The sequence below is a fragment of the Macrobrachium nipponense genome, chromosome 7 (genome assembly GCF_015104395.2).
Source record: "Macrobrachium nipponense isolate FS-2020 chromosome 7, ASM1510439v2, whole genome shotgun sequence".
Taxonomy (NCBI): domain Eukaryota; kingdom Metazoa; phylum Arthropoda; class Malacostraca; order Decapoda; family Palaemonidae; genus Macrobrachium; species Macrobrachium nipponense.
Window position 1 is genome coordinate 90,169,256 of NC_061109.1, and position 12,804 is coordinate 90,182,059.

The window sequence follows — 12,804 nt, forward strand, 5'->3', positions numbered from 1 at the left end:
AATTTGTTTTGCAACATTTAGACATTTTTTATTTTCTTATGATTTTCTGAAGAAATAAATTTTATTTGCAACACTTTGATTTTCCTATAATTTTCTGAATAAATATATTTTTCTTTTGGCAACACTTCGTCATAAATCACTTTGATTTTCTTATGCATTGTCATGTCAAGCAAATAAATTGGGATGTTATAATATGGATATTGAATTAGAATGATATATATATGAGTCGTAGGACGAATTTGTAGCTGTAGCTAATTAGGGTGATTAGCTGAAGACCTAGCTGTCAGCGGTGACCAGCTGACGACCTAGCTGTTAATAGTGAACAGCTGACGACCTAGCTGTTAATAGTGAACAGCTGACGACCTAGCTGTCAGCGGTGACCAGCTGACGATCTAGCTGTTAATAGTGAACTGCTGATGACTAGCTGTCAGCGGTGACCAGCTGACGACCTAGCTGTTAATAGTGAACAGCTGACGACCTAGCTGTCAGCGGTGATCAGCTGATAACCTAGCCGAATTCCACCTAAAGCTTGACCTAACCTAAACTAAACACAGGGGCCTGAATTCCAGCATTGCAAGTCCCCCTGAATTCCAGCATTCCAAGTTCCCATCGACCCACCCAACCTAAACTAAACACAGGGGGCCTGAATTCCAGCATTCTAAGTTCCTATCGACCCAACCTAAACTAAACACAGGGGGCCTGAATTCCAGCATTCCAAGTTCCCATCGACCCAACCTAAACTAAACACAGGGGGCCTGAATTCCAGCATTCCAAGTTCCCATCGACCCAACCTAAACTAAACACAGGGGGCTTGAATTCCAACATTCCAAGTTCCCATCGACCCAGCCTAAACTAAACACAGGGGGCTTGAATTCCAACATTCCAAGTTCCCATCGACCCAACCTAAACTAAACACAGGGGGCTTGAATTCCAACATTCCAAGTTCCCATCGACCCAGCCTAAACTAAACACAGGGGGCTTGAATTCCAACATTCCAAGTTCCCATCGACCCAACCTAAACTAAACACAGGGGGCTTGAATTCCAACATTCCAGTTCCCATCGACCCAACATAAAACAAACTAAAACTTCGGGGCACATTCCAACATTCCAAAGTTCCCATGACCCAGCCTAAACTAAACACAGGGGGCTTGAATTCCAACATTCCAAGTTCCCATCGACCCAACCTAAACTAAACACAGGGGGCTTGAATTCCAACATTCCAAGTTCCCATCCGGGACAGCCTAAACTAAAAACAGGAGGGGGCTTGAATTCCAACATTCAAAGTTCCCATCGACCCAAGGAAAAATAAAACAACGGGGGTTGAATTGGCCCAACCAAAATTCCCCAATTCCCATCCGACCCAACCTAAACTAAACAGGGGGCTTGAATTCCAACATTCCCAAGTTTCCCATCGCCCACCCTAAAAACTAAACAAAAAACAGCTTGAAATTCAACATCCAAGGGGGTTCATTCGACCCACCCTAAAACTAAACACAGGGGGCCTGAATTCCAGCATTCCATGTTCCCCATCGACTCACTCTAAATAAAACACGGGAGACTGAATTCCAGCATTCCAAGTCCCCACCGACCCAATCTAAACTAAGCACAGGGGCCTGAATTCCAGGTTCCCATCGGGAAGATTCTCGTCCAGACAGGCGTGATGGGAAGGCTTGGAACAGGGAAGAAACCTGCCTGCTTCGTAGTCTTCCCATCCCGACTTCTTCCCTGAAAAGAAGTTGATGGGAATTGAGGAATTTGAAGGAGGATTTTTTTTTTATTTAGAAGACTCTCGGTTTATATCTCGTTTCTTTTTTTTTGGTTATCTTGATAGGAAAGCTGCTACTTCGAAGTGAGTTAGAAATTATGGAAAATACAATTAACTACTAATATTCATGATTTACTCTGAAAATAACAACTAAATTTGATATATTAAGGAAAAATCAAATAATTACCAAAATAATTTGACAGATACCACTTCAAAGTTAGTAAGAAATTATGGTAAAGGCCCAGTGACTCATAGTATTGTAGGTTTACGGTAGAAATAACACTACATGTGAGATACTGGCGTGTGAAAAAGTTGCTAATATTTTTAAACCAGCTAAAAAATTTGTTACATCTGACATACTGATCGAGGAAAACCAAATTATTACTAATATTTTACATTACTCAAAAAATTTCAGTTATATCTAATATACTGTTTAGGTTAAAAAAAAAACTACTACTAATATATTTTAAATTTATAAAAAAAATTAGTTATATCTAATATACTCTTCGGGTAAAAAAATAGATAAATTATTACTTACGTATTTTACATTACTCAAAAAATTACAGTTACATCTAATATACTACTTAGGTAAAAAAAATAGCAATAAATAAATTATTACTAATATTCTACATTACTCAAAAAATTACAGTTACATCTAAAATCATAATTAAGCAAAAAATACACATTGCCAATATTCTGAAGTAACTTCAGAATCTCGAACTATATCTACCAGAATCAAATAACTGCTCCAGTATTCTTTAAAGACTTGAATGAAATCTAATACATTGGACCAGCTCGTTTAAGCACTACCGCAAATGTATTAGTTAACGTCTAATATATATGAAAATGATGATAGAATTGAACGATATCATGAATAATTTAGCCTTCATAATAATAATAATAATAATAATAATAATAATAATAATAATAATAATAATAATAATTCTGTGCGTGTATCGGTATAATCAACGTTGTGAGTTTATGATAATAATGATAATATATAATAATAATAATAATAATAATAATAATAATAATAATAGTAATAATATAATAATAATTCTGTGCGTCTATAGGTATAATCAACGTTGTGAAATAATAATTAATAATAATAATAATAATAATAATAATAATAATAATAATAATAATTCTGTGAGTGTATATTCACAATCAACGGTGTGAATTTATTTATGCAGATAACAATGATGAGTAAGTTTAATAAGACGACGAACATTTTGGTCTTAATAATAACAATGAAATTGATAATAGTAATGATATTAATAATATGCAAATGACGGTACGTACCTGTATCTAGCCAGTGTTGAGCATGGCGGTACATTTCGTTTCCGTAGCGGTTTCGGACGTAAAGCCCGGGACTTGTTGGGGCTGCCACCCAAGATCCGTCAAACTCGATCCTGTAAGGGGGAAAGAAATAATAATAATAATAATAATAATAATAATAATAATAATAATAATAATAATAATAACGATCAGGCAAAGATCCCTGGGACTATGGTATCAGAACAGATCGGGTGATACGTGCAAACAGACCAGACGTGACGTTGATTGACAAAATCAAGAAGAAAGTATCACTCATTGATGTCGCAATACCATGGGACATCAGAGTTGAAGAGAAAGAGGGGATATGCCAGTGGAAATTGTACCCATAATCATAGGAACACTAGGCACGATCCCAAGATCCCTGAAAAGGAATCTGGAAAAGCTAGAGGCTGAAGTAGCTCCAGGACTCATGCAGAAGAGTGTGATCCTAGAAACGGCACGCATAGTAAGAAAAGTGTTGGACTCCTAAGGAGGCAGGATGCAACCCGGAACCCCACACTATAAATACCATCCAGTCGAATTGGAGGACAGTGATAGACCAAAAATAATAATAATAATAATAATAATAATAATAATAATAATAATAATAATAATAATAATAACCAGAGAGCTGGCGGGAATCTGTAAGATAGGGGGTGTGGTACTGGATAGGGAAAAGTGTGTGTAGATTAATTTTTAGTTTTCTGTATAAGAAAACTATTGGGCCAGCTTTGGCTGTCCGTCCGCGCACTATTTTGTCCGCACTTTTTTCCGTCCGCCCTCAGATTTTTAAATAAATAAAACTACAGAGGCTAGAGGGCTGCAAATCGGTATGTTGATCATCCACCCTCCATTCATCAAACATACCAAATTTCAACCCTCTAGCCGATGTAGTTTCTATATTATTTAAGGTTAAAGTAAGCCATGATTGTGCATCTAGCACCACAGCAACACAGGCCATCACTAAAGGCTGAGAGTTTCATGGGCCGTGACTGATGGTTTCATAAAGCATTATACACTGTACAGAAAACTTCGGCGCATTATTTACATATTTAGATACGCCAACAGTGCGCCATGTGAGATGCACTCACTGAAGGCACTAATCCCTTACAGAAGTAAGTGACATCTTACTATAATGGGCGTAATGTCTGTTCGTTCGTCTGCCATTCAATCACGGCCAAACAGCTGGCACAATGGGCATGAAACTTGGCAGGGTTATAGTGGGGACCCCTAAGATGGTTTATATAATGGGGTTTCATCCTATCTCCCCCCTCCCCCTCCGAAGGGGGTGGGGTGAGAAGGGATTCCCTGAAACGGAGTTGGTTACTTTAAAAATTTTCAACCCCCGTATTCGCGTTCTCCGGATAAGCGGACTCACGCATTCGCGGATTTCTCTCGGGAACATTTCCCCGCATTATTCGCGGAAAATTCGCCTACATAATTTCTGCATACATATGTTTGCTAGTATTAAGAATGATGACTTATGACAAAGGCAATTACCTAGTCCGAGGCCTCCTGGCCAGTAGATCTTCCTCGGAGTCCATGGTGTGTTGGCTATAGAGCTCCAGTGCCCAGTGGGGCGTGTTCAAGGAGCCCTGGCCTCCTGCCCACTTCCCGTCAACACAGCACCATCTGTTATCGACTGAAATACAAGAGAAAAGACGTATATAATAATAAATATTTAATTATTCACAATTTTCACCATACATAATCCTGACAATTATTTTTCAAGAGTACCATCGATCGAAAAAAAAGATATTCTTAAAAGGAATAGAAAAAAACTAACTTCTATAAAACATCAGCTGGAAATAGCAATAAACTAACTTCTATAAAACATAAGCTAGAAGTGGCAGTATACTAAATCAGCTAGAACTAGCAATAAACTAACTTCTGTAAAACATCAGCTGGAAACAGCAATAAACTAACTTTTATCAAACATAAGCTGGCAATAGCAATAAACTAAATGCTATAAAACATCAGCTAGACGTAAAAATAAACTAACTTCTATGAAACATAAGCTATAAATACCAAAAAACTAACTTCTATAAAACGTAAAAATAAACTAACTTCTATAAAACATAAGCTAGATATAGCAATAAACTAACTTCTATAAAACATAAGCTAGAAGTGGCATTAAACTAAATTCTATAAAACATAAGCTAGAAATAGCAATAAACTAACTTCTACAAAACATCAGCTAGAAATAACAATAAACTAACTTCTATAAAACATAAGCTAGAAATACCAACAAACTAACTTCTATAAAACATGAGATAGAAGTTGCAATAAAGTGACTTCTATAATGCATAGAAATAAACTAGCTACTATAAAACATCAGCTAGACATAAAAAATAAATTACGTTCTACAAAACATATGATAGAAATAGTAATAAACTAACTTCTACAAAACATAAGCTAGAAAAAGCAACAAACTAACTTCTATAAAACATAAGATGGTAGAGGAGGCTTTATCATTATAACCATTATCATGACATCCTACCCAGGTGGAGAGAATATCCTGCTCTCTCAAAGACATCCTTCAGTTCGGCCAAGGCCGTGAAGTTATTCGTGTGGAAGGTGATGTCAGCGTCCTTCTCCCAGGGCATGACCCCGCCCGTCTTTACCGCTCCTGAAGGGGGCGTAGGAAACGGAAAAATAAAAATTATTATTAGTTGTGTATAGGCAATTTTGAATTGAAGTTTGATAATTAGGTAGTCATGTATTCTGAATGACCTACTTATCAGGAATTGTTTGTTATAATATAGGATTACGTAACTATGTTTATGTTTGCGATATATATATATATATATATATATATATATATATATATATATATATATATATATATATAAGCAGAAATTTGTATATCACTATGTATATAATTCTAAATACTTCCTGATAAGCGATCAATAAAACGTAATGTTATAATTACTAAACTTCAGTTTATAGTTATTTACACCATGTTTAATAATACATAAAATGATATAGATTTAATTAGCTTGAAATATAGAACTCACGATTAAATATATGTAAGTTCTACATAAGAGGTGAACGTAAATAAACCATCTCCACGATTTGCATAGTTACGAATTAAAAATGCAGTCTGACATGAAATAAAAACTCACGGGACTGACCTCATATTCCCTCAAACTAAGAAAAAAAAAAGGTTTTATACATCACTATTTATATAATTCTAAATACTTCCTGATAAGAGAGCAAAAAAACGTCGTTATAATCAAATAACTAAACTTCAGTTTATAGTTATTTACACCATGTTTAATAATAAATAAGTTTATTTAGATTTAAATAGCTCGAAAGATACTACTAACGCAAACCAATTCAAGACTTCACGACTATATGTAAGATGTAAATAAAAGATTAACGTAAACAAACCATTTCCATGATTTGCATAGTTATGAATTAAAAATGCAGTCTGGTATGAAAAGAAAACTCATTGGATTGACCTAATTTTCCCTCAAACGAAAAAAAAAAAATTAAAAAACAAATGAAAAAGTTAAAAAAAAGTATTTTACATTACCCATCAAAGTCCCTTCCTGCAGCTCGCACAAGAGCCCGTGGGCGTCGCACGTGTCCATGAGGAATCGCACCAGACGGGCCAGCTCCCTCCTGCAGCAGGGCGGCAGGGCAAACCCGGCCACTCCGCAGTTGACGGCCACTTCCTCGCAAGAGAACAGGAACCTCGCGCTTCCAGGAGGCACTTGGATGGAATAGAACCCGTGGAGTCGCGCGAAACTCAGCAGGGAAGCTCTGGAGGGCGCCACCAACTCGTGGGCGACGCGGAAGACTTCCTGAGGGCACGAGGCCGCAAGCATGTGATAATACCGCGACGCCCTCAAGAACAGATCCAGGTGTGACACGGCGTCTGGAAGCTCGGCGTTCCAGCCCAGGTGGCGCAAGGCGGAAGTCACGGCCACGAAGGGTCCTTCCAGGGCGTGGCACAGGAGGTAACCGCGGGCGGTGCCCAGTCTCTTCCGCGTCCAGGTTATCTGGTAGTTGGACTCGTGGGCTTGCAAACACCCCATGTGCCACTGGCCCGACTTCGGCAGGAGGCTGGCGCCCGCGGCCCAGACGCCCAGGTACTCCGTCGCCCAAATGAGGTGCTCTATGGTGCTGGGGGACGAGAGGGCGGAGACGTTCGTGGCCACGAAGACATAAGGCGTCGTGATGTAGTCCAGAGCTACGGAATAGCCGGACCCTAAGGTGGCGTTTGAGGGGACATGATGCACCGTAGTCCTGAGATTTCGCGGGAAATGGAGGGACACAGAAGAAGAGGAGGAAGTGACGAAGTGGACGGCGATACCCGGGTAGAGCTTAGCGAGTGTTTCCTTCAAGTTCCCCTTCACCGAAGCCGTCGGAGGAGGGGGAGGGGTTCCCTGGGACGTCCCCAGATCCATAATCAGGATGGATACCGAGGAGATGATGTCCTCCTTGGTGATGCTCAGGAAATTGTTGTTGGTTATTCTCGCGGAAGCGTCCGACGGCGGCTTTCCCTTGTCCTTGCATTCCTTCTCCTCCTTTTCCCTCGTGTCGAAGATGTTTCCTCCGAGCCGCACTTTGTATCTCCCCTTCGATATGAAGTCGCTTTCATTGAAAGCCCGTTTGCTATTCGCGCTGACCTTCTTAGCACTAGCGTCTTGTGATAAAAGGTGTCTAGACTCTTTGAACGAACGTTCTTCATCCTGAACTTTAGCCTTTTCGCCGTCTTCGTCACCGACGCCCCTGAGGGACGTCTGCAGACGTGTACCCAACGTCTGTTTATGAATGAGAGCGTAAATATCATTCTCCGGTTTGCGACGTCGAACGGTCTTCGGTAACTCGACTGGTTTAGCGTCGCTTCCGTTTGCAATGACGCCACTGCTGCTGCGCTGATCGCCACTCTTTCGTTGACTGACCTTCTCCGAGGGGTCAGGAGGGTCAGAGGTACCTTTGACCCCTATCCGTGACCTTGAAGAGCGCGTCGTGGTTGCGGGAGTCTTGGCGAAAGACGAATTAGGTTGGTACGGGTTCATTCTCGGGGAGAACTGGTTGACCAGGATGTCGTGGAGGTTGGCTACCTTCTCTTCCAGACTCGCTACTTCGGCTCTGACATCTCCAGCTACCTGGAGAGGAGAGGAAATGGAAATATTTAATTAAAGACGACAGCAGTAATATCAAGATTATCTTTTGCTCGTTCAGGTGTTCCTCGACGGTTAAATCTATTCCTCCTTTATCGATTTTATTCTTTCCTTTCTTTCTCTTAGTAACTCAACACTTTTTGAAATTCTCATTACCGTCTGTTTCTACCTTCTAATGAACACCATAATATTGTTTGGAAGCTTGGTTTTCAAGTCATTGGCCCCTTGGGTGGGTGGGCTTCTTACACATGAACAGGTTTGATATTCTGAATAATAATAATAATAATAATAATAAATAAATAATAATAATAAAATAATAATAATAATAATAATAATAATAATAAGAAGAAGAAGAAGAAGAAAAGAAGAAGAAGAAGAAGAAGAAAATAGAAATAAGAAGGATATGGGATATGCCGGTGGAAACTGTACCCATGACCATTGGAACACTAGGCATGATTCCAAGATCCCTGAAAAGGAATCTGGAAAAACTAGACGCCGAAGTAGCTCTAGGACTCATGCAGAAGAGTGTGCTCCTAGAAACAGCACACACAGTGAGAAAAGTGATGGACTCCTGAGGACTGTGATAGACAAGAAAAAAAAAATTAATTAAATAATAATAATAATAATATATTAATAATAATTAAAGAATAATAATCATAATAATAATAATAATAATAATAATAATAATAATAATAATAATAATAATAATAATAATAATAAAATACTGTTAAAGAGAATGGCAGAATTAAGCGAGTTGATTTTAATATATTATTTTTTCCATTTTTCTTACAACCCGCTTCTCTGGCTCAGCGATGTTTCTGAGTAACTGGCCAACAGTCACATTGGGAATTTCTAAAAATCTATAAAAATGCTGAAGGTGATCTTTTGTTTTATTAAAAGAGGATTCTGGTATACTGGCATTAACGACAGCTGTTAATACCACTATACCAGAATCCTCTTTTAATAAAATAAAAGATCACCTTCAGCATCAATAATTTTTAGAAATTCCCAATAAAACAATATATAAAATCAACTCGCTTAATTCTACCATTTTCTTTAACAGTATTTGTCTACAAAAGGGTCTTTTACCAAAATAGTAATAATAATGGTTGGGAAAAACTCTCTATCGCGAGAGTATATAATATAATGTTCTAAGAGGTCCACAATAATAAAAATGTATAGCGTTCGTGTATGATTAAAAATCCCTGGACTCATCTTCAGTCCAAGATGACCCCAAGGAAGAATTCGAAAGCTCTGTAAAGGTTTTTTTTTTTGAATATTGTGGACCTCTTAGAACAAAACAATAATAATAATAATAATAATAATAATAATAATAATAATAATAATAATAACTCCGCAGCATAGATCAGAAAACCAGGAAACATATGACAATACACAAAGCACTACACCCAAGAGCAAATACGGACAGACTATACATAACACGAAAGGAAGGAGGGAGAGGACTACTAAGTATAGAGGACTGCGTCAACATCGAAAACAGAGCACTGGGGCAATATCTGAAAACCAGTGAAGACGAGTGCTAAAGAGGTGCATGGGAAAAGGAGGGGGGGACTAATAAAAGCAGACGCAGGACCCCAGAAATATTACAGACAGGAGAAAAGACAGAAAGAAACAGAAGACTGGGGCACAACAAACCAATGCAAGAAACGGACAATACATGAGACAGACTAAAGAACTAGCAAGTGATGACAATGCAATGGCTACAGAGGGGAGAGCTAAAGAAGGAAACTGAAGGAATGATAACAGCGGCACAAGATCAGGCCCTAAGAACCAGATATGTTCAAAGAACGATAGAAGCAAATAACATCTCTCCCATATGCAGGAAGTGCAATACGAAAAATGAAACCATAAACCACATAGCAAGTGAATGCCCGGCACTTGCACAGAACCAGTACAAAAAGAGGCATGATTCTGTGGCAAAAGCCCTCCACTGGAGCCTGGTGCAAGAAACATCAGCTACCGTTCGCCAGTAATAAGTGGTTACGAGCACCAACCTGAAGGGAGTGATAGAAAAACGATCAGGCAAAGATCCTCTGGGACTATGGTATCAGAACGGTTAGGGTGATACGTGCAAACAGACCAGACGTGACGTTGATTGACAAAATCAAGAAGAAAGTATCACTCATTGATGTCGCAATACCATGGGACACCAGAGTTGAAGAGAAAGAGAGGGAAAAAATGGATAAGTATCAAGATCTGAAAATAGAAATAAGAAGGATATGGGATATGCCAGTGGAAATCGTACCCATAATCATAGGAGCACTAGGCACGATCCCAAGATCCCTGAAAAGGAATCTAGAAAAACTAGAGGCTGAAGTAGCTCCAGGACTCATGCAGAAGAGTGTGATCCTAGAAACGGCACACATAGTAAGAAAAGTGATGGACTCCTAAGGAGACAGGATGCAACCCGGAACCCCACACTGTAAATACCACCCAGTCTAATTGGAGGACTGTGATAGAGCAAAAAAAAAAAATTAAATAAATAAAATAAAATAATAATAAAATAATAATAATAATTAATAATAATAATAATAATAATAATAATAATTAATAATAAAAAAACTAATAATAACAACAAAACAACAACAACAAACCAACAACAAAACAAACAAACAACAACAACAACAACAAAATAAAAAATAATAATAATAATTAAATAATTAAATAATAATAATAATTAATATAATAATAATAATAATTAATAATAATAATAATAAAAATAATTAATTGTTTTGGGACAAAGTCAAGAAGAAAGTATCAACTCATTGATGTCCCACAATACCATGGGACACCAGAGTTGGAAGATTAATTAAGAGAGGAAAAAATGGATAAGTATCAAGATCTGAAAATAGAAATAAGAAGGATATGGGATATGCCAGTGGAAATCGTACCCATAATCATAGGAGCACTAGGCACGATCCCAAGATCCCTGAAAAGGAATCTAGAAAAACTAGAGGCTGAAGTTGCTCCAGGACTCGTGCAGAAGAGTGTGATCCTAGAAACGGCACACATAGTAAGAAAAGTGATGGACTCTTAAGGAGGCAGGATGCAACCCGGAACCCCACACTATAAATACCACCCAGTCGAATTGGAGGACTGTGATAGAGGAAGAAAAATAATAATAATAATAATTGTAATTAAAAAACCCTCATAGTAGCACGAGTCTTCAAATGGAGAAACAAATCCACAGTTATGTAAATGTACGCATATTTAAATTTAAAACTTTAAAGATAGCTTTCGGGAATGTTCGGTTCCCCTTATCAATCTCACGAGATTGATAAGGGGAACCGAACAGATTCCCGAAAGCTATCGTTGAAGTTTTAAATTTAAATATATGTGCATTTACATAGCTGTGGATTTGTTTCTCCAATAATAATAATAATAATAATAATAATAATAATAATAATAATAATTTCATCTTACCAGCTGTGCCTTCTTCAGGCGAAGCTGTAGCGACGTGAACATCGTATGAAGTGTGTAGTAATAGAAAGCGCCCACTCCCCCAGCCTGGCCTTGCAGGGGCTTGGGCGTGGGCGTGGCATTACGCTTCTCCTGAGGGGCTATGCCCACGACCTTGGCTAAACGGGCGCCCCACGTCGAAAGGGCGGGATGCTGCTGCCCTTCTTCGTCTCCCTCTTCTTCCTCGCTCCCATGGAGGACGTCCTTCTTCGCGCCGTTCCTCCCGACGCCCCAGCAGAGGTCACACGGGTCGATCTCCTTCTGAGGGGCGGTGTACGTCGTGTGGGCGGCCGCCACGTGCGAGGCGTGGTAGGCTCTGGGGTGGAGAGAGACAGTGATGGGCGTGTCATTTTCGGTCCAAAATGGAGTCGTATTGAATTTAATGTTGAACGAAAATCTATTTATTGGTAATCAACGAGTAGTTAATGCTTTTATTAGATTTGTAGTAGAGGGTATAAAATCTCTCTCTCTCTCTCTCTCTCTCTCTCTCTCTCTCTCTCTCTCTCTCTCTCTCTCTCTGTATATATATATATATATATATATATATATATATATATAATATATATATATATATATATATATAGAATTAGTAAAAGAATGGTTTGAGCACTCAAAGTGGTTGCTGTTATAGACTTGTAGTAGATGGTGAAATCTCTCTCTCTCTCTCTCTCTTCTCTCTCTCTCTCTCTCTCTCTCTCTCATATATATATATATATATATATATATATATATATATATATATTATATATAGAATTAGTAAAAGAATGACTTTGAGCACTCAAAGTGGTTCGAACTTACTACCAGGATGCTGTGAGCGTCATGTGCACAGCGTTAATGATCATGCGATGGCAACAAACTTTATGTGTTTATGTATGTATATATATATATATATATATATATATATATATATATATATATAGATATATATATATATATATATATATATATATATATATATATATATTATATTAAGTTCGAACCACCCTGAGCACTTAAAACCCTTCTTTTACTAATTCTTAAGTTTCATTATCACACACCCCGGGAGACAGAGAGACAGGGAAAACAGACAGACAGGAATAGATAACTCACTTGAATGCATGGTAGTC

The 12,804-nt window shown here is 38.2% G+C and overlaps 1 protein-coding gene across 2 annotated transcripts in view; it reads right to left on the reverse strand.

The window, feature by feature from the left end:
* Positions 1-1,491: 1,491 nt before the first annotated feature.
* LOC135217433 (uncharacterized) overlaps positions 1,492-12,804 on the reverse strand; it is a 142,969-nt gene continuing 131,656 nt past the window's right edge. For both annotated transcript variants that reach the window (XM_064253300.1, XM_064253299.1), the window contains 7 exons: positions 12,788-12,804; positions 11,663-12,014; positions 6,622-8,203; positions 5,584-5,712; positions 4,584-4,725; positions 3,069-3,178; positions 1,492-1,726 (listed from right to left, as the gene is read on the reverse strand). The exon at positions 12,788-12,804 is cut by the window's right edge and continues 260 nt beyond it. In XM_064253300.1, the coding sequence (XP_064109370.1) occupies positions 1,596-1,726; positions 3,069-3,178; positions 4,584-4,725; positions 5,584-5,712; positions 6,622-8,203; positions 11,663-12,014; positions 12,788-12,804 (2,463 nt within the window). In that variant the 3' untranslated portion in view covers positions 1,492-1,595. The remainder of the gene's footprint in view (positions 1,727-3,068; positions 3,179-4,583; positions 4,726-5,583; positions 5,713-6,621; positions 8,204-11,662; positions 12,015-12,787) is intronic.